Source organism: Balaenoptera borealis (genome assembly GCF_965194805.1).
Source record: "Balaenoptera borealis genome assembly, chromosome: 12".
In the NCBI taxonomy this organism is placed as follows: Eukaryota; Metazoa; Chordata; class Mammalia; order Artiodactyla; family Balaenopteridae; genus Balaenoptera; species Balaenoptera borealis.
The window spans coordinates 60,302,099-60,325,506 of record NC_138869.1 but is presented as its reverse complement, the minus strand read 5'-3'; the positions used below and the strand labels follow the sequence as shown (position 1 = coordinate 60,325,506).

The window sequence follows — 23,408 nt, the reverse complement described above, 5'->3', positions numbered from 1 at the left end:
ATAGTTCTTGCCTGTTTAGTTTTTCAGATTGTATGTATGTATGTATATTATGATGAATTGACATTTTAAAAACCCTTTCTGTCTGGGGAGGGACTGTCCCTCCCAAGACTAGCCAGTTCTTCTAGATGGCACAGGGTACATCTTTCATATGCACCAACAAATTCCAAACATCACCCAGCTACCTTCTTCTCAAATTCTCAAATACCAAGCCAGTATTGCCCCTGCCCTAAATTATCCCAGGGCCAGGTTCCAGCCAATGGAGACCACCCCTCTAGACCAAAGCCTTCCAGAATTATTCAAAGTAGCCAGTCCTAAACTGTTTACCCTACCCTACCTTTCCTTTCCCATGGAAACCTCAATAAAGGCACAATTTAAATAGTTTTAACAACACACAGATGAACTTTAGAAATATTTAGTTAAGTCTCCCAAGAAAAATTCTGTTGAGGTGATGATTGGTATTGTAGAAAATCTATGTATTAATTTGGAGAGAAATTACATGTTTATAAAGTGAATGCACACACGTAGAAATATGTCTCTTTATCATTTTTTCTTTAGTTTTTTTCAATGTAGAATTTTACATATTTCTAACTAAGGCCTTCCCACATATTTGTTACTAATTGGAAAAGGATCTCTTTTTTATTTTTTCTAATTAAAAAAGAAATCATTTATTTATTTATTTATTTATTTATTTATTTATTTATTTATTTTTGGCTGCGTTGGGTCTTCATTGCTGTGCGTGGGCTTTCTCTAGTTGTGGCGAGCGGGGGCTACTCTTTGTTGTGGTGCGTGGGCTTCTCATTACAGTGGCTTCTCGTTGCAGAGCTTGGGTTCCAGGCGTACGGGGTTCAGTAGTTGCAGCACGCAGGTTCAGTAGTTGCAGCACATGGGCCCTAGAGTGCAAGCTCAGTAGTTGTGATGCACGGGCTCAATTGCTCCATGGCATGTAGGATCTTCCCGGACCAGGGATCGAACCCTTGTCCCCTGCATTGGCAGGTGGATTCTTAACCACTGTGCCACCAGGAAGCCCCCTCTAAATTTTTTTAGCTTATATATAGAAAGTATGCATGTATGCATATCTTTTTTTCTAACACTTTGTTTTTATTAATGCCAAGAGTTTAACTTATACCTCTTGAAAGACAAAATTAATGACCACTTTCTTTTTTTTTTTCGTACACACACACTGTATTTTATTTTTACAAGCGATAAATAGACTGACACCAAGCATTGTAAATGGATGACCACAACAAAAGCAACAATGATTGCAATTACCAAACATGAAAACACACTCATATTATGTCATAATACTGACATTCAGTCCAGTAATCCTCCACTGTAACAGCTCCTTTAGTTTGCAGTGAAAATTGATTTCTATATTCTTTGCCTCTGAGTCCTTGTGGGATTTTTTTTTTTTAATTCAAACAAAGTCACAAAAATTATAATCATCCTTATCAGTTTACTCAGTCCCATGTAATTAATTTTTTTTTCATCTTGATCTTTTGTTAGCACTTTTATGAGTTCATCAGTTTTTCATTAGAGTTCTGAAAACTTATTCATTCAGTTCAGCAGTACAGTTACCAGAAACGAATGACCACTTTCTTGATTTATACATTTATGTATGAAAAATTCAAGCTATTATATTTTCTGATAAAAAAAAATTTTCCCCCAAATTATTGCAAAAATTCTTCATAATAAGCAGGAAAATTTCATTAGCCCAATTGCAGAAGTCACTTACATTTTATGAGTAGATGTCTGGATATTTGTGCTAATTAATAAGCTTGCTTATTAACATAGAATTCATGTACTGCAACTCACTTGATTCACTTAGCTTTATATGCATCTTTCCACAAAGATAAATATTATAATAGATCTCTACTGCTGGCTTCTAGCACCAGGCAGAGAGATACCTCAGGAAGGTATAGTAAGTAGAGGAACCCCTTGGGAAGAGTCACAGTCAGGTTTCAAAACTCATTTAATATCCTTTTGGATTTTACTTTTCTTCACCTTTCCATAGACCAGTGTTCCCAAAACTTGAATCATTCAGGTATTCCATCCTCATTTTGCCATTTTCTGTGCTGTTAGTTACTATAGTTTTCTTTCATTTGATTAACCTTTTTAGTAATTTAATTTTTTTACTGAGGTAAAATTTAAACACCGTGAAATGCACAGATCTTAAGGGTGGAGTTTGATGAGTTTTTCTTAAGTGTATACACCCATGTAACTACCATTCCAGATTAAAATAGAGCACATTTTCATTACCCCAAAAAGTTTCCTAACCAAAATTTTAAGATGTAAATGTACTCTTTTGATGTGAGTTGCATTTTCAAATATATAAATAAATATATATTAATATAGAAAATTGTCCATTTATCACTTTACATCATCAGTGGAAACCTTCACATAGAAAGTTCTTTTTGTACTAATTGCAGTTTCCCTGTTCTCTGTGCCACTCTATGGCAGTATTATGAAACAGCCTTCCAGGGGAGTGATTTTTAACAAGATATTCTTTAGTAACTTAAAAAGTAAACCTGCCTGATTAGGTTGCAAGCTTTACCTCTTTTATCTTGAATTAAAATCTATAGGAATTCTGTAGGATAACTATTAGTAGGAAAGTAGTAAAATTACACAAAATGGATTAATTGTTGATATCCAGAGACTTTTATATACCATTTATGAGAACAAGCAAAGACCCCTTGATTTAGAGTACCTCTTTTCTAGTGTGGATGATTGTATTTGTTTCTTAAATAGAAAAGTCTACTATGGGACTTACATATTTGCTTACCCCTGTTTTTGACTTGACTTTCAGTTTATGGATCTGACTTCAACCAAACTGACCTTCTTGTAGTTTTCTTAAGATGGGCAGTGGGAATGGGAGGAGCTGGGATAGAGGGGAAGTGGGCATAGGGGTGAGTATAGCAGGCGTGAAAATCCCTTTGTTTTTCTTCCCTGGAAGTAAAATGACAGCATCCTAGTGTGAGGGCCACACTGGTCTCCAAGCTCTCAGGTTGTTGTCCAGCAGCCGGCTTACAGCTTACAAAAGGTAGGTTTTCCACCCACAGGGCTGCTAGGCGCCTCTTGTTTTCAGGGGTTTCAGGTCCGAAGGGGAGTGCTTTGGGAGGTGGAAGTGGTGGGGGTATCCTAATCCGATGACTTGTCCCAGTGCACTGATTTATCTGAGAAAATTCAAAGTTTAGTTATGCAGACCTGGTACTTGGTAAACAGAAATTCATCTTTATCAGTAATATCCTCTCTTAACTTTTAAGAATTGTTTTCATCCTAATTACTAAAAAACAAAATATCATTTTTAAAATGTCACCATTTATAATAATAGAAGATTGTATTAATTTTTGTTTCTCTACACATTATGCCCATTTGAAAATTCACTCAAGGTATTAATTCACTTGGAATTCAAGTTCAGTAATACTTAAAATCTAGTGTCAGATTCCAGAAATTCAAAACTTTTCAACCATAACTCTCCACGTTTTCTATTCTGTATTTTAACTTTGAGCCAGAAGGCAATAAAAAGAATTCTACAAAATGTGATTGCTCTTTTGTTAAGATACAAAAACCTTTTCAACTTGAGTCCTACTAATCACATGAAGAGCAGGTGTTGTCCTTTGTTATTTGGGACTAAACGTATTATGCAGCTTTCTTCAGTTTTGTTGGTTATATTCATTACAAGTATAGTCCTTTCTCTCATCCAGACACACAAATTATGACTCCAACATCAAGCTACACACATGATGAATCTGGGTTTCTTCCAAAGTTTGGGATATTTCTCATTCACCGTCACCTTCCTCATCCCATTCCATTAAAACCAAAACCAATCTTACTAATCCATAGAAAAGTGGATATAACATACAAAAGGAATAAAATAATAAAAGTAGGGCTTCCCTGGTGGCGCAGTGGTTGAGAATCTGCCTGCTAATGCAGGGGACACGGGTTCGAGCCCTGGTCTGGGAAGATCCCACATGCCGCGGAGCAACTAGGCCCGTGAGCCACAACTACTGAGCCTGCACGTCTGGAGCCTGTGCTCTGCAACAAGAGAGGCCGCGATAGTGAGAGGCCCGCGCAGCGCGATGAAGAGTGGCTCCTGCTTGCCACAACCAGAGAAAGCCCTCGCACAGAAACGAAGACCCAACACAGCCAAAAATAAATAAATAAATAAAATTTAAAAAAATAAAAGTGGATATAACATACAAAAGGAATTTGAATGTAGCTATTGCACTAGATATTAAAAATGATCTTTCTGTGTCTAATAGAAATAGCTATTGTTTTCCTGTTTGCAAAGGGAAATTGTTATCATTGGAAAAAATATGCCAGTGAAAATTAGTAGAATTTACATGTAACTTACTAGAATGAATCTATAATTTTAAATTTATAAACATTTGGCTTCTGCCTGTAATAGCTTCTTCAAACTTTTTATTTATATTAGACAACACAAGCCTACTATTTCTTTTCTTTGAAGACCTATAAATTATTACTTTTTTTTTAAAATTTATATTTATTTATTTATTTATGGCTGCGTTGGTTCTTCATTGCTGCACGCGGACTTTCCCTAATTGTGGAGAGCAGGGGGCTACTCTTCGTTGTTGTGCGCAGGCTTCTCATCACGGTGGCTTCTCTTGTTGTGGAGCTCGGGCTCTAGGCACGTGGGCTTCAGTAGTTGTGGCACGTGGGCTCAGTAGTTGTGGCGCGTGGGCTCTAGAGCGCAGGCTCCCTAATTATGGTGCTCGGGCTTAGTTGCTCCGCGGCATGTGGGATCTTCCCGGACCAGGGCTCGAACCGGCGTCCCCTGCGTTGGCACGTGGATTCTTAACCACTGAGCCACCAGGGAAGTCCCAATTATTACTTTTAAATTCTTTAAAATTGTAATGACTTTGGGGTGATATTTTTCTTTTTTTTATGTACTAATACCTTTGCTTCAAAAATAATTTGCTCTGTTATGAAATATGTATATTAGGTACACATCTTAAATCTGTACTCCCCCACATACTGGGAACACAGTCACCCAGATCAAACAAACGGAGGTGTATCTTGCATATCCTTCCAGGAATCTAGGCTCAAGAATGTCTTTCATTTCAACCTCGGATCCTTAGAGAGCTGATGTAAAGACTTGGATCCAGATAAAATATTTTAAAGAATAGTCTTTTTTTAAAAAAAAAATTGTGCTATTGTGCAGAGTCTGTCTCTTCCTGTGTAGGAGAGATCATCTTCTTTTGCATGTTGCTGAGGATTAATGTTCAGAATTTGACAGTGATCATGGGTTAAAGAATCAGGCCAATTATCCTTACTACTCAAGTTGATGGAGAGAAAAGTGGTAAAATAGATAATGAAGGTCTCAAAATTTGTTCTTTGGTCCAGAAAGAATGGTGTAATATGGGTACTATAATCATTGAATGTTCTCTGTACATCAGCTTTTTAGAATTTAATTGAAATATGTAGATTCTAGAAGTTCTTCCTGAGAAACCTTATCTTTTCCCAACATTGTTCTTGTTAAAATATCCAGTGACTTCGGAAAAACTATACACAAATAGGAATTGTTTTCAACAGACTTGGATTTTTAGACAGTGTCCAATTGCAAGTCAAATAATCTAACTTACCAGCTTCATTCAATCGGATAAACAACTGATATAAGTTCTGCTTTCTTCTGATTTCCATGGAACTCTTTCCTCTCTGGACACCCTGTTCCTGTTAGTCCTTAGTATTCTGAAGCTCTGTATAAATATGAGTGCAATCTGTGCTATTTTAAAAAAAAAACTTCCTGAATTTCTGTGTTCTATCACTGGTATAGCTAGATGGTCAAAGACTGTTAAAAAAAAAAAATCAAGTGCAAGACTTCAAAATTTATCAGTGAAGTACATAGTCATATAGTTCCTTGAGGTGTCCTGTTACTTCTGTCCTCAGCCAAGACTGGGAGGTGTTAATAGAAGGCCTTTTCATGCCTTCTGTTTAAGGTGGTCTAGTGGTCAATTTCTATTTTAGGGGAAAATATTCTCCTGTGTCTCAGCTCACTGCTTGACCACACACTCCGGTATTTTTTCTAGTAAGCTCCTCAAAGCAGAGAAATCCACAGTGCTTTAGTGTGAACTTACACATGGCTGAAGAGAGTGCAAGGGACAACTAGATGTTTATAAGTCATGTTGCCAGGGACTGGTCTCTGATATTGTCCAAATCTCACAGGAATACCCCTCTACTGAAGATTGACCAGAGGGAAGCATTGGTCATTGGCAGACATCTATGTAAGAAACACTGGATTTGTAGATGATCTGTTGAAATCATGTTTAAATAGGGCTAGAAAATGATCATTTCAACCTTCCCTCCTTTTCAAAGAAGTGTTAAAAACAAATACTATCTGGACCCGAAGACTTAACTATATTATTGGTACTCTCCAGATACTCAGATTAAGTAATAACCATCTTTTACAATGTTACATGAAACCAGTTTTCATCCTTTTCCAAGCATATATTTCCCAGCAGATTTACCAAAGGGGAATGAGAATATTGGCTTTTCCTTCTATATGATGACTTTTGACAAGGAGTTTATATACATTATTCAAGGTACAGATTCATTCTTCTGTCAAAGTAGGCAGCTCTTTAGTGATTACTGACTGACAATTATTCTCAAAAGGTTACAAAACATATTTATGTCTTCTATGAGCATAAAATGCTGATCAAAAGTTTACACCCTCAGATTTAGCACAGCGAACAAACTTGTTCTTCTTGCTTAAAAAGATTTTTAATCTTGGGACTTCCCTGGAGGTCCAGTGGTTAAGACTCCATGCCTCCACTGCAGGGGGCGTGGGTTCGATCCCTGGTTGGGGAACTAAGATCCTGCATGCCACACGGCTTAAAAAAAAAAAAAAAAAAAAGTTTTTAATTTAGATGAATAGTGGCTTAAGGAAATGGGCAATATCAAGTCAGTTTATGCAGATTATATTAATCTGATGTAAACACAATTCTTATAGATTTTCTGTCCTTTGCAATAAAAGGCAGTTCTCTCATTTGCCATTCTAGTCCGCAATGCTAATTTTTTTTTTTTCAGTAAATGGCATATGCCCTCTATACAGACACCTCTTTGTTTTTATATCCAACAAGGAAAGAATTAATACTTGCTTTGTTTTCTTTAAAATCAGTGACACTTGTATAGCAATATATTTGTGTGGATGGGTGTGGGCTAGATCAGTGCCTGGAAAACTTTAGAGTCACCTGAAGAGCTTATTTAAGTACAGATTCCAGGCCCCACCCCCAGAGTTTCTGATTTGGTAGGCATGGGATGGGCATATTTGCATTTCTAACAAGCTCTCAGGTGTTGCTGATTCTGTCATGTCGTGGCTCTTGTTCTGAATAGCATTGGACTGGACAACATAGGAGAATCAGCTGTGCAACACAGGAAGAGAAGGAGAAGAGATAGATTAGATAAAGTAATCTTTAGTGTCTACTTGTACTGGGTTGGATAGTAGCCTCCAAAAGATATGTCCACCAGGAACCTCAGAATGTGACCCTATTTGAAATAAGGATCTTTGCAAATCCTTTGGGTAAGGATTTTGAGATGAGCTCATCCTGGATAATGTGGGCCCTCAATCCAACGGTAAGTGTTCTTATGAGACAGACATCTATCCTTCAGAACTGTAAGACAATAATTTTCTGATGCTTTACCAAATCTGTGGTAATTTGTTATGGCAGATTTGGGAAACTAATACACTACCAAAGTCCAGCCATATCAAAGTGCCAAGTTCCCTCTGTCGTATGGTCTAAGGAAAAAGGGTAGCATTCTGACACTGACCTGGTGGACTAGTATAACAATGAAACAGTGACTGAACATCAACTAATTGCCAAACGCTGTTGGATACTTCCTGGCATGTTATGTAATTAATCTTCCCTCAAATGTCTTGAGGTAGTTATTTTTTTAGCATTATTTAACAAAAGAAGACCCTGAAATGCAGAATGGTCATTTAGTCAGAAAATATTTATTAAGTGTCTACTTTACGCCAGGCTCTTGCTGGATGTTAGAGTAGTCAGTGACTTACCAAAGGTGATCCCGCTTGTAGGTGCCGGCGTCAGCGTCCAGATCCAGACCCTCTCCTTCCAGATGCAGTGCCCTTCTCCATCCGTCATACGTTGTCAAAGGCTGGAGCAGGAAAGCACAGGGAGTTTGGCAAATACCGACTAGTCCATTTTGGCTGCTATGGAGTAGTTAACAAAGGAGAAAAGGAATTTATTATGACCAGCACAACTCACCGTAATTTATGGTAGTCGTCTAGCAGTATTTCTTTCTGTTAGTACCTATAAAGCAGTTTGCACTTTGTTACCTGAATTTCATTTCCACTTGTGACCAGCCTTTCAGTTCATACTCAAATATGCGTGTAAGCTGATCCTTAATAACAAGATAGAAATAATAGCGTTACATTGTCTTTGGAGATGTAGTTCAATGATTTAGACAACAATATTTCTATACATATTTTTTACCATATAGATATATAACAGTCCTGGAAAAACTATTTGAATATTACCTTGAGGTTGAAGATCACAAAAAGGAGATCATTTACTCTTTAGCATCATAATAATATGAATTCCCTGAATGTTTCATACAAACTTCCCCTGAGTGATTATTAGGATATAATTTTTTTATGAGAAGTAAATTAAAATATCCCCATTTAACTGTAAATTCTTCAGTTTCTACTTGTAATTCTGTTTCTCTGTGTATATTTTAAGGCTAAGATTTTGGTATATACAGGTTCAGGACTATTATATTTTGGGGGTAGATTGTTTCTTTTAGCATTAAGTAATAACCTTTTTATCTCTGATTTTGCTTTTTGCCTTAATATCTGCTTTTTTCTACCAGTAATACTGTAGCAGTATTCCCTTTGTTAATAATCATTGATATATTGTATCTATCTTCTTACTTTCAATTTTTCCATGTCACTGCATTTAAAAAAATTTTTTACCTTCATTGAGATATAACTTATTCAGTCCTTTAAATTGTAAAATCCACTGTTTCTTAGTATATTCACAGTTGTCAACCAATACCACTATCTAATTTCAGAACACTTTTTCATACCACCAAAAGGGAACCTGATCTTCATTAGGAATCGCTGCCCATTTCTACATCCCCTCAGTCCCTGGGAATCACTAAACTACTTCTGTCTCTATGGATTTGCCTTTTCTGGACATTTCAGATAAATGAAATCATACAACATGTGGCATTTTGTGTCTGACTTTTTTTTAACTTTTCACTTACCATAATGATTTCAAGATTCATCCAGGTTGTAGTATGTGTCAGTACTTCACTATTTTTAAAGGCTGAGTAATATTTCATTACATGGATATATCACATATTATCTATCCATTAATGGATATTTGGGTTGTTTCTACTTTTTTGGGTATTATGAATAATGCTGTTATGCACATTCATAGTTTCATAATTATGACCAAACATAATTTTTTACATGGACATATGTTTTCATTTCTCTTGGACATATACCTAGAAGTGGAATTGCTGCATCATGGGGTAACTCTACATTTAACATATTGAAGAACTGTCAAAAAGTATTCCAAAATGGCTCCACCATTTCACATTCCCACCAGCAATGTACGAGGGTTCCAATTCCTCCACATCCTTCATCTTGTCCTTGCTTAGGCATTAAAACCCCAGTCCCAAGCCCTTTTGGCCCTTTTCTGGTATAAATTCTCTGTGGGTCTTCACCATGTCAGTTCCCACCTGTATAGCTTTGCATTCCACATGTTTCTGGCATCTGAATATTTCTTTTTCTTTCTTTAAAGATCATATATGTATTAAAATTTAAAAGTAGTTTTACTTAGTATTTTTGTGTATTTGTGGAAGGTGAGGAAGGGAGAGTGGATATAGGGGGTAGGCATTCGTACTGGATGAGTCGACCATTCCTAGAAGTTGAGCAGGTCAGTGGAATTGCAGTGATGATGAAGTGGCTGACTTAGAATTACATGTGTTGTTTAGGGCTGGGGGCCAGAGTTTTTCTTTTGGGCTAACTTACTCAGACCATATAGGATCCATTATTATGCTGAACTCATCGTATCCCATATGAACTAACTGATCTTTTTGTTGTTGTTATTTTACAGATGCAAGTTTCCAAAAATAATACTAAAAAGAAAAAGCCCCAATTTAGAAAAAGGAAAAGGTATGCTTTTTTAAATTAAAAACTATTATGATAAAATTGAAATATATATATTGGGTTTAATTTTTATATGACATTTCCCCCTGGTTCTTAATTTTGTTTCTCTAGGGAAATACGTTTTAAATTTTCTAAAAGAATTAATAAAATGATAAGTAGTAGTCTTAGAAGTATGGAGAAAGTTTTATGTTGGTACAAATGTGTTGAACTATAAGTTTCAAAGATTAATATCATGTGAGCAACCAGATAAGAAGCAGGTTTTTAGTTTAAAAATAGGTAATGCAAACCAGAAATAAGCCTTTATAATAAGTCACTGATGACAGGTTTTAGTGTTTATCACTGAACCAGCCATACAGGTTATTTATTTTTTTAATGGATAGTAAGCAGTGTTATGTGAAAAGGAGTCCTACTCAAAGACAAAGACTGGCCTAATATGATAGTCCTTCTCTTCTTCTTTGTCCTTTTTTAGAAGATGAATAATTAAATTTTTAAAAAGGACTTTCACTTCCTAATCTTGACACTTCACAGTAGCCCCATCAAATAGATAGGGATATATCATAATTATCTCCATCTAAAAGATGAAGAATTTGTGCCTTAGAGAAGTTAAGTGACTTTCTCAAGATCTTCTGGTTAGAGAAAATGCGTTTGAACAAATGTTTTCTGACTCTAAATCAGCAACATGGTGTAGTGGGAAAAGCATGGATTTTGCAGTCTGACAGAATTTAGTACTGTCACGTTCAACCATTTTCCTATGTTGTCAAATTTCTTAGTTTCTCTGAGCATCATTTTCTTTATGCGCAAAATGAGAGTAACAATTACTTGGTAGGTTTTTGGAGGGAGGGTTACACGAAAAAGGCTGTGTAAGGTGCTGGGTAGATTATTAGTGGTTTTCACTTAGTGAGAGCTCAGATCAGTATTATTACCCTTTGGTTTTTCACTGCCTTACTTACTGTGTACAACAACCAAGAAAAAGTACCCCAAGGTAGGAAATATATACCCATAATTTACAGTTACCAGTGAATATGCATGAACGGTCATTTAAATATACATGCTTGATCTTTTGAAAATAAATCTGTCAAATTCTTTTTCTAGGAAAACTGTTTTAAAATCATCTTTTGAAAATGTTTGTTCAGATGATGCCTTATCAAAGGAAAACATGGGTATGTGAAGACCTGTCCTGCTTTTAGTTCTTTTACCTGTATTTAATTCCACCAAATATAATTGTAGTCCTTTGAAGAAAAATAAATGTACATGTATACCTACATGAGAAACATTAGTGGGTTTTTGGTATTGATTTACATACTAAGGCTTTTCAATTGTCTTTTGGTTTCTATTCCCTCGAATTAAATTTTCTCTGGCTTTGTCATATATTTAATTTTTAAAAATAAAGCATCAGCAGTTGCGGGAGGAAATACCAGCATCAATACGCTTCAATCCAGACTTCTCTATTCCACATTTATTGGGGTCCTAGGGGTGCCAAAGGGGGAGAAGGAAGAAAAGCAGTAGCCTAGGGCTTCCAGCTGAATTAATTGCCATTGGAGTTAGACCACAGTAGGGAGAATGTCGCCTGCAGGGAGAAGGTCTTCACTTTCAAAAGCACTTTACTTTTCTTACATTTTCATTGGTCTTGAAAAGCAGGCACATGCTTGTTTGCTAGGTGGAACTTTGGCAGCCATACAAAGAGGTTTCAAAGCCAGTTAAACCCACAGAAGTCATTGTGCCACACTCCCTCTCCTTGAAGCCACCCCCAGATCCTACAGGGCTCTCACTTCCATTGGCTAAATACACCATTTGTTTTCAGTCTCAGTTAAAGAAAGGAAAGCAGGCAGAGGAAGGACGAGGTAATTATTTTTTTAAAAGAAATTTCTTTGGTTCCTCTCCTAAACCACTACAAAATTCTGTTGTTTCTATCTCTTCTTAAACTTATTCTGCTACTGCTTTCCCGCTATTTAAGGCGCTTTTTTTTTTTTTTTTTTTTTTGGTTATTTTGTTCCTTTGCCTCACATGATCAGTTCAGGTATTCCTGTAGAAAGGCAAAAGTTATTTTATCCCTAGGCTGAGTTACCACCAGGTGACCCTGATACTACAGCTGGATCCTTCTGCTCTCCAACTAGCACAGGATCCTACAGAAGAAATTCATGGCTGCCAGGAATCCACTGACTGGAAATGACTCTTCCATGTAAATGAGTGAACACATCTCAGTAGTCTTCCACTAAAGGGAAGCCCTGTCAGTAGTCTCATGTTCTGTATGGCTCTGAAAGTCTCAGTAGTTAATTGTTAAAATAGTTTACCTGATCAGTGTTCCACTCCTCAATCCCATTTGAACTAAAGAACAGAAACATCTAGTCTTCTGTGTTCTTTGTAAGAGCTGACTACTTCCTGAAAGAGTAGTTCTTTTTCAGTAGTTTGTACCCTCCTCAGATTTTTTACCCACTACCCATATTTCTGTGGATCCCTTGATGTAGGCCTCTGAGATCTCTCATTTCTTCTTAGCTTAAGGTAGGATCAGTCCTAGATCGAGCGACAGAGGAAAATTATACCGTCAGATTCTTGAGTCTCCACGCCACTTTTGGACCCTCTTTCCTTACACTCCCAGATGCTAGTGTCTCCTGTTAGTCTACTGCCCCAGCTGTGATATTCCATTATGGGTTTTATGCTCTACAGTTGCTTCCCTCTTTCCCTTAGTTAGAGATCCCAGGGAGAGTCAATTAAGTGCATCTACTTTACCTTTCCGAGTATCAGTTTCTTCATCTGTAATAAAGAAATGCAGTAGAAGCCCTCTTATCCAACAAAGAGAGGACTATTTCTGGAAAACAATAGAAAAAATTGAGGAATCATTAAATAAATTAAACTGTATATTCAAGGCTGTATAAAGATTTAATCTAATGCTGGGAGGAGGAGATAAATTAGGAGTTTGGGATTAACATATACACACTACTATATATGTAAAATAGGTAAACAACAAGGACCTACTGTATAGCATAGGAAACTATATTTAATATCTTGTAGTAACCTATAATGGAAAAGAATCTGAAAAAGAATATATATACATATATATATACATACACATATATATGTGTATGTATATATATATATATATATATATATATGTAAATCACTTTGCTGTACACCTGAAACTAACACAACATTGTAAATTATACTTCACTTTTAAAAAGTGGTTATAAAAAGAGATTTAATCTAAGAAATAGCTATTTGTGGAGCATGTCTGTATTTTTTTGGAGAATTGCTACCAGGAATATCTTGTATTATATATTTTTTTCAGTGTTTAGGGACCAAAAAAAAACATCCATCGATGGTGATGAAATAATAATACAATAATAATAATAACACCTGTAACAGTTAGTATGTGTCCTCACTTTTCTAAACATTTCATATATATTTATTTAACCCTCACAAGATCTATATGAGATAGATAAGGTAGATATTATTTTAACTCCCATTCTGTCAGTGGAGAAACTGAGGTACTTAATAGGTTACATGACTTTTCTAAGGTCACATAGCTTCTTAAAATTAATCAAAGTTTGCAACAATTTCCTTGGTTACTTTGGGTACCAGAAGCTTAAAGCTAAATTTATGGTTATTCTTTACAGCACTGGTAGTTGGTCTAAGCATTTTTTAAATGTAATGCCTTTCGTATCTCCCTTAATGAATTGATTTTGACTTCTTTTATTTTCAGTCTTTGAGTTTTTGTCATTTGTTTTATTGTATCAGTGTTTTCTGTTGGTAAATACCTCATTTCTTTTTGGGGAGTAGACAGTGTGTTAAACTTTTGGTAGGTAAAAGATTGACATAGTACCCTGGATTAACTAATAATCTACTAACATTAATTAATAAGTTAGCAAAGGATGTGTTCATTAGCTGCCTGAGATAGGTGAGCATGGCAGAGAATGGCTAATATAGGAAAGGTCTGGGTGATGGCTGAGCCCGGGTAGGAGATGAAAGCCTTGAGGCCTGGGTCTGGGGTGTAAATGGCTAATGGGGAGAAGGGTGCTGTCTCGCTATTCAAGGCAAACTTTGCCCACCTGCTCTTGGTTTGGAGTCACCTTTAACCTCTCGGCCTTTGTGCCTCTTGTTTCTGTTTGTGTCCCAGAAAGGTGTCCTCTTCTTCATTCCACTTCAGCCTGTATTTCACTCATCTCTACATTTAAATCATGAACACACAGAAGAGGGTTTGTGGTTACTTGAAAACAAAGCAAAACCAAGTGCTTTTTCCTCCTCTTCACCCTCCTTTTCTGAAAGAATGGCTTCAAAATTTCAACATTGAAATGGCCCTGAAAGTTTATTTAAGATGCTATTTTTCAGTGCCAGGTTTGAAATAACCCAACCAGTGGCCTCTTTATATAAGGGAGGAAATAGCTTCTTTAGACATTTAATAGAGAAATAGAGAGTAAAGAAAACTTCATAAATATACATTTGAAGGCTTTTAAAATAGTGACTGATTGGACTTCCCTGGTGGCGCAGTGGTTAAGAATCCACCTGCCAACTCATGGGACACCGGTTCGATCCCTGGTCTGGGAAGATCCCACATGCTGCGGAGCAACTAACCCTGTGCACCACAACTACTGAAGCTGTGCTCTAGAGCCCGCTAGCCACAACTGCTGAGCCCGTGTGCCACAACTACTGAAGCCCGCGGCCCTAGAGCCTGTGCTCCGCAACAAGAGAAGCCACCGCAATGACAAGCATGCACACTGTGGGATAGGGAGGGAGGGAGGGAGACGCAAGAGGGAGGAGATATGGGTATATATGTATATGTATAGCTGATTCACTTTGTTATAAAGCAGAAACTAACACACAATTGTAAAGCAATTATACTCCAATAAAGACGTTAAAAAAAAAAAAAGAAGCATGCACACCACAACGAAGAGTAGCCCCTGCTCTCCACAACTAGAGAAAGCCCACGTGTGGCAACGAAGACCCAACACGGTGAAAAATAAATAAATAAAATATAAATAAATTTATAAAAAAAAGTAGTGACTGATTTATTGAGACAAACAGTAAGTTATTTCTTATCAGGAATGGAAAAAACACTGATTTATTTTATAAAAAGTCATTTTTAAAAGCCAGATATGGACTTCAGTATGAGAGATACTTTCTTCTTTCCTTTTCCTTTTTTTTTTTTTTTTTTTCCCACTTTCTCTGCGTGATAGAGCAGCTATCACTCAACAACAAATTGAAGCAAGTCAGGAAAACTACAGGATAATGAGGATTGATAGAAGATGATTGGTCATGCAGTTAGCACAGGCGTGCATTCTCTATCTTTGGAAGAGATCATTGACCAATTTTGATAACCTAGTTTGTAGATTACAATAACTGCAATTTCTGAGAATTATTTTTGCACTCTCTGCGTTTACAGTATAGGAATACCTATTTAGAAAAGCAAGCCTCCTGTTGCTCTGGAAGCAGAATTTGACATCAGTCAAGTTGGTGTTATGAACCCTGGTTGATTCATGAAGTCATCCATTACTTTGTCTTCCCTTTGATCGAAAGGCAGTGTACATACTTTTCCAGATCACTTGAAAACAGAGAGCCTGCAATGGCACTTGGCAATGACATTCATTATCATAAATTGATTGTATTTTAGTCTAGCCTTAGAAATACAAAGAAGTTTGTGTGCCATTTTTCCTTTACAGCAGAGCTCAAAATACATCTTCTCAGCAGTGCACTGAACGTCAGTATCAATTTCCATAGACTCAGAATGTAAAGTAGGAAAACACAACGTCTATGAGTGGGACTGGGGAATTGGTGTGAAGATAGCCACACAGTTGTTAAGTGACAGGTTACTAAGTAAGAAATCTGTCATAAAGAGAGGTTAATCTCATTAACAAAACTGCTTCAATGAAAATGTACTTTCCTACAGAAAATTCTGATTCAGTAGACATGGTGTTGCATTCGTATTTTTTAATAAAGTCTCCAGGTGATCCTTGTGCCCCCAGATTTTGAATATCATGGTTCTAGAATGTGATAGCTTTTACTCTGTGTTCTTAGGCTTTAGCAGTTACCACAGAACACAGATCTGTGTGCTTACAACTAACATGTCAGTTAACGGTTTTTGTTTGTTTGTCTTTAAACATAGGAACTGGTTCTGAGGTGTGGAATGGCTTATCAGAAAGCTGCTTTCAAACTGTTTTGAGAGTTTTCCACAAAGAAAACCTAAGACTGGCTAGGTGGAGATGATGACCAGGAAGGGTTGTTGGTCTGTGGTTCTTCTCTGGGGCCCCTGACCCTTAGGAGGCACACAATAAACATTTGTTGATTAAATAAAAGAAGATGGTAATAAAATATGAATTCTTTGGAGCTGGAACGTCTCACATTAATCTCTGTTTTTACCTTATAACATGCTTAGTTTACAAGGATACCTGTGTGTGTAAACACACACACACACAAATGGATGTGTATATCATGCACAATTAAATTAAAATTAATGTTATTGCTGGGAACACCTTGATATATTCATTGATAATATTTTAGCGCTGAAGGGTGTGTCCTGCTTGGGTTCCATGAACTTTCAGCTGCTCTACCTCGTGTGATTTTTGGTTACTTGCCAATGAGCAGTCCATAATAGAGGTGGTGTGTCAGATTTGTATAACCAGAGTGGAACGTGATGGGGTGTGTGTTCGTGGCCTTTCTCTTTCAATCATGCTGCCCTTAGAAGACTTCTCAGGGGCCCCATCAGTCTGTTGTGCAGGAGCAGCCCACCCGGGTCTCCTTCCCCTTATCTTTACTTCAACAAGACTCGGTATCAAATGAAAATGTTTGTTTTATTTAAATCGGGAATTCAGTTGATATTGTTAATCAGTGATTGAGTCTGTAGAGTTATAATAGGTGTTTATTTCTTTGATGGGGATATTATTTTATCTCAGCAAGTTCAATCAATTACCAGATTTTTTACATACTTACATATTTCTGTCCCAGTAGCACCAAAAACCCACAATTTTTATAAGTGTGTGGTTTTTTTTTTTTTGATCAGATTAGGCAGTTAAGATGCATTGATATTTTGATTAGGAATAGACTAGTCTGGATTTAGCCTTGCCACTTAATTACATGGCTTCCCCTTTTAAACAGTAGCTTTAATAGTTTATTGCAGGGATTGACAAGTTGTGGCCCACAGTCCACCAGTTGCTGCTTGTTCTTGTAAATAAAGGTTTATTGGGACACAGCCACTCTCATTTGGCTTAAGTGTATGTGTATGGTTTGCATCCAACAGCAGTATTGAGTAGTTGTGACAGAGACCATCTGGCCCACAAAGCCTGAAATATTTACTCTCTGGTCCTTCACAGAAAAAAAGTTGCTGACCCCCAGTCTATAAATAACAATTTAGTTTGGTGCCCTTGGCTCCTTATTTTAAAAATGCAAACTTCTAGTGAGCTTTTGATGTTTCAGGGATACTTTATAGTCTACACATAGCAAGAATGTAACCTACATTTTTCAAGGAATAATTATTCAGTATAAAAGATTCACCTGGAAATCCATAGTAATTTTGCATCAAGCAGAGGCCATATCTGAAAATTATACAAAGTATTTATTTTTTAATCTCATAACTTTAGAAAATGTCCTCTTTGGGGGTGGTTAATAGTATGAATTAGATTGAATTAATTAAGATATAACATTTTTGACTGTATTAATGTTGTTTCTTTAGTTGTCTCTGAGACAGAACTTTTACTAAAAGAGCTGGAGCAAATGCTAGAGCAAGCACTGGAGCCCACAGCCGCCCCTGATGAGTCCGAAGGGGAGCGCGGAGAGGAGACAGATACAGGAGAAAAGGTAGGGTCCATAGTGACCGTCAGGCCTAAACAGCAACTCCAGACTCCTTAAACAGCAGAAATTTTTCCTGGATCTTCATTTTCACTGTATGGGAAATGCTTTTCACTTCTGAAACTTGAGCCCTTGATTATCATGAGGTGAATAATAAACTAGTAGCCTGTTGAGAAATCAGGATGCATCTATCAGTCTTTGAAAAAAGTATATTTGAGCCAAGGAGCTCTTTTATTTTAGACATTTAAGGCTGGAATGAAGAGAGATGGAGGGGCTCACCGTCATCAAGGGGGTGCCGATCTTTACAGTCAGGAGAAGGGCCAGGACAGGAGCAACTCAGGAAACCTGCTCTGCCTGTTTCATGCACAGGGTTGACCTCCATGGGGACAAACCTCATTAGTAACATCCTGGAGGCGGGGTTTTTCACTGGAATCTATTTCACCATTCTTAACTAAATTGTCTTTTTCTTTTGGTCAGCTATATTGGGCTGAGAAAGGCCATGTGTGCTTACTGTATTCAATATTTATATATGAAAACAGAAATTTTGAGTTGGTTGACACACTGCTCAGCACATCAGCTCCATGTCTGTGCAAATAAAATGAGGTACAAGCCCAGCTCATTAACACAGAGCAGCAGTGTGGCAGGTGTGAGAAAAATAAGTCATGGGGCAGACACTTCCACAAGGTGGTACAGCTGTTCCCTATGTAGTTAGGAAGAAAAACAGCAGTGGGGAGCCCTGGAACCTTAAGGTTTCATTCCTTCTCTCATTCCCTCATTTGGGTGTACAGTGTGCCTGGAGTCAGGAGGGCAGTGGATAGGAGACGGGCTCAGGATACAGTGCCTACATGCCCATCCTGGTCCTGCCAGTGAGGACTTGGGGGACGTGGCAAGGTTGCCTAGCACTTGCCTCAGAGGACTGTTCTGAGGGTGAAACAAGGCAAACCAGGAAAAGTGCTTTGCAGAGTAATTGACACCTAGGGTTGGCTATTATTACAGATGAGAATTGTCAGTGGCAGCCACTGGAGAGAGTAACAGCTAAGAATTCGTCACTTTGTCTCTTTTCCCATATTCTCACTTTGCGGAACTACCCATCCCCAAGTCTGTCTGTTCTGAGATGCAGAAAAGGTGGATTTGTAAGTGGACAAGATTGTTTACCCACTTTGGCTGATTTCATTCAGAACTTCAACAAGAATAAAGATGATTCTTAAATACCTCCTTGACTGAGTTAGAAATCAAGGAAATATACAGAATTTACAGTTGAGATCAAAATGTCAAGGAAAATAAAATTAATGATAAAAACACTTGCTGAGCTGAAAAACATAATTGTTTTCTTGGTCAGTGATACCAACTTGTACTTGAAATTTCCATGGGTTGTGAATGCCATTTTTCCAATTAGAGTTCCTTTTTAAACAAAAACAAAAACAAACAAAAAACTTGTTGTCTCTATATAGATCCTACCCTTTGTAGGACAAGAGCTATAGATTGGTGATATATATATTGTATACATGTAGTTAATATACAAATTATTCTTTTCTAGCAAATGTGTGTTTTGTTTGAGCACTATATGGATTTTTGCAGTGTTTTTTTTTCTCAGTCTTAGCAGTTTGTCTTTTCAAAAATACAGCCAGGTTGATTTTTGTAGAAATGTCCTGGAGCTTTTACAGCCACAGAATTGGCTTCTATTTTGCCATTATAACTAGTAACTTCATAGAACAGGAAAGTACTTCTGATTTTTATTTCTTAAGGTAAAATAGTTTTTATATATCACCAGCCAGGAGCTTGCTCTTTGTTTTAGATTCTTGTAATATTTTAAAGTCATTTAGAAATTATAAAAATTAACCATTTTAACTTGCTGGTAAGCAGGTGAGTGCTGCCTGCTGACTGGTTCATAAGCTGCTCTCCACACTGAGCTTTACAAGTCTGGAATTCGTGCCAGGTTCAGGGTACTTAGGGCCTTGTTCACTTTTAAATAAGGAGAATAGCAATGAGACCAACTGTCAAAGCTAGAGCAATTTACATTTACAGCTTAAAAATAAAGAAATGATCACCTAAGGGATTTCTTTTTTTGTTTCTTTGTTAGTAGGAAAAATTAATATGGCTTCCAAAGGTAATACCACTTAACACTGAAGATGTGTTTTGTTTTTAGGAGAAAGTGGCCTTTACAAGCTAACACATCAAAAGGAACCATCTGATAATTTTAAAGTTCTGAGCATGTTTATTCTCTGGGCAGATAGTGTTTGAGCTATTTTCAAAGTTGTAAATTTTGATGATGTTTTCATCATTCATTTCATGTATGAGGTTTCAGGTTGATTACTCTCAAGCACTTATACCCATGAATTGAGAGTAGCAACATGAACAAAAAGCATACACACATGGATAATCAAAATCCATTTCTATTTGTCATTGAAATACTTTATGAGATTATTTTCCTCAGTAGAGTCACCTTTCTAATTAATTATGTTCTTAGCTAATATTAACACTACTTGACATGCCCTGACGTGGAAAAAAATGGGAAGGAATTAATTTCAGATTATTATAAAAATCCACCTGAATAATTCACAAATTAGATAGTCCATATACAGATAAGACAGAGTTTACTGAATAGTAATTATTTTAATAATTATTATAATAAAAGGTACATTTTTGATACATGAAAGCACTTGTCTAAACTGCATGTATTTTTTTAAAATTAATTAATTAATTTATTTTTGGCTGCGTCAGGGCTTCGTTGCTGCACGCAGGCTTTCTCTGGTTGCAGCAAGCTCTTTGTTGCAGTGTGTGGGCTTCTCATTGCGGTGGCTTCTCTTGTTGCGGAGCATGGGCCCTAGGTGTGCGGGCTTCAGGAGTTGTGGCACGTGGGCTCAGTAGTTGTGGCTCACGGGCTCTAGAGCGCAGGCTCAGTAGTTGTGGCACATGGGCTTAGTTGCCTCGCGGCATGTGGGATCTTCCCAGAGCAGGGCTCGAACCCATGTCCCCTGCATTGGCAGACGGATTCTTAACCACCGCACCACCAGGGAAGTCCCATAAACTGCTTGTATTTTTTTTCTTACATTGTGTGGGAAGTTACCTCTGCCTTTAATGAACCTTGAAGTTGTAAATCTCATGTGCGTGTGTGTGTGTGTGTGTGTGTGTGTTTGCACTGTTTTTACCTGTGTTCTTTCCCACTAAGCTAGCACACACTCTCACTGTTCGTAAGGAATGCAGATGCTTATGAGAAGATGAGAAAAGTGTGACTAAAACAGTTTTAACTTGTATTCCCCATAATAATCATTTTAAAAATAAACAAATATAGAAAACTCTCAGAAGTTTAATTTTAATGACCACATTTTTCCAAAGCATAAAATTAAAGCTAACTAAAAATGTGTGATGTTGGAGAGTAGAGACAGGACTAAATACTAAGTTATTTTTACACTCACACACTTACTGTACGTTATACTTTACGTGGGGATCATTATTTGACCACCAGCAAATGGAACACCTTCTTAAGGAGTTACTGACAACTTTATGTTTTGTTCAAATAATTAAGCCTGGTCTTCAAGTAAATTTGATGACTTGTATGGTTATTTTTACAGTTATCTAAATGTGGCCCTGAAGCTCCTGTGGGCAGCTCGCTTGAAAACCACTGTGAAGAGGACTATCTTGTAATTGATGGGCTAAGATTAAAAGCTGGAGAATGTATTGAAAATATAACTAACAAGTTTAAGGAAATAGATGCGTTGATGTCTGCACTTTAGGGCATTACAGATATTTTCAAAAGTTAATTATAAAAACATTTACATCTTTATATTTTCCCAAAGTCAAAACTTAAAAATGTTTAGTGAAATAGGTATACATTATACCAAAGTTGTTATTTCTAATAACTTTCTACTTTGTGTTTTGAGAATACCCATTGTTTTGAGAGTCAATCAAATGGTAATTAAGTTAGTGTTATAAATTTAGAAATCTGAGAAACCCTGATATTTGCATTTGTAGGTTTTTTTTCTTGTTTGCCTTAATTTTAAAATGGCTTATGAAACCTACTTCACAAATACATGCTTTATAGTGATTATTTAGGCCCTTTGTTCAAATGTGGCTAACTGCTAAAATGACTGCCGATGCTATTATAATTCTTACAGATATTTCAAATCTAATATACTTAGAGAATGTGAATTTGTAGTAGAAAGAAGCTACTGTAAAATAAAAGGAAATAATAAAAAATGGTTGTGTAATAGAGTTGGAGCTTTTCTTAAAAAACAAAAATGTCAATTGCCGCCTTATACTGGAAACAATCTTTTCAGCTATAGTTCCCTAACTGACTAACAGAGTCTATGGAGGGTCTTTGGAAGATCAGAATCCTGGACCCTTCCCCACTGAATCAGTATTTCGTAGGTGAGGATGGGAAAATGTAATTTAAAATATATAGAGATAAGTTAAACATATTCACTATAGAAAAATCTAAACTATATACAAAAGTAAAAGGTACATCCTGCAGTACCACTTCCTGAACATCCTCCCCCCTGGAGCCCCATTCCTTAGGGGTCCCCATGAATGGTTCCAGTGGGTGTCCTTCTCACTCATGTTCTGTGCTCATCAACTTGTGTGTCTGCACATCCATCTCCATATCTAGCTCTCGCTCCCTCTCTATACCTCCCTCTCCCTGGGGGGAGGGGGAGGGGAAAGGGCATTCCACGCACATAAAAACAAAAACCAAAGCTTAAGCAGAGAAGAAAAGAGAGCATCTGGTTCCTGGTGTTGGTTGAAGTAGCTGGAGTGGAGTGTGATGGGGAGAAGGTGAGCCACAGCAGATGAGGAGGCTGTGTACCCAGGCTAAGCAACCTGGGGAAGAGGTTCAAACATTTGAGGAAACTCACAGCAGTGCAGTGTGGGTGAGTAAGCAGGAGGGACTGTGGAGTCAAGAGCACCAGCGGGGAGGCTACTTGGTAATTTGGTTGTGAGATCATGGGGGCCTGTATTATGGTGGTGCCTTGATGGAGAGAAGCAGGTAGAGTCAGGCTCAATTAACATGAGTGGATGATTAGGACTTGGAGACTGGATATAGGCATGGGACCAGGTTTCTGGTGTTCACAGTGCTGTTCACTGAGGAAGGAACACATGCATATTAGAAACGTAGGACACATGTCAACTTTGGGCTAAACTCTGTAAGTTCAGCTAAGAGTCTAGGCTGTTCATGCTTTAACAAAGTCTATGTTTCAACACCACACTACGAACCAGAGTGACTAGGAACAGTCTCTCCACACATCCTATTTCAATTCTAAGTGGTTTAAAACAGTGAAGGCTAAGGCTTCCTTTTTCTTCCAGCTGAATTTACTCCAGAGTATTTTAGAAAAACTCTTTCACTTTTCCTTAGCAGTATGATTTTATATTCACAGCCTACGAAATATCTCAAGAAGTAATTGATCCCATTGTGTGTTACTCCTTAGAATCAACTATAAAAATGACTTCAACTGTATTTGCAAGACTTTATTCACAATTCAGGTGTTTAATCTAA

General features: G+C 37.1%; 1 protein-coding gene across 4 annotated transcripts in view; it reads left to right on the top strand.

Annotated features, from left to right (window-relative positions):
* Positions 1-22,132, top strand: part of ZCWPW2 (zinc finger CW-type and PWWP domain containing 2) — a 140,308-nt gene extending 118,176 nt beyond the window's left edge. For 3 of the 4 annotated variants that reach the window (XM_082348726.1, XM_082348725.1, XM_082348727.1), the window contains 4 exons: positions 10,095-10,153; positions 11,240-11,307; positions 17,805-17,929; positions 21,493-22,132. In XM_082348726.1, the coding sequence (XP_082204852.1) occupies positions 10,095-10,153; positions 11,240-11,307; positions 17,805-17,929; positions 21,493-21,654 (414 nt within the window). In that variant the 3' untranslated portion in view covers positions 21,655-22,132. Of the gene's footprint in view, positions 1-10,094; positions 10,154-11,239; positions 11,308-17,804; positions 17,930-20,066; positions 20,690-21,492 lie in introns of those variants that run through there. The other variant, XM_082348728.1, reaches the window with a different exon arrangement.
* Positions 22,133-23,408: the final 1,276 nt, after the last annotated feature.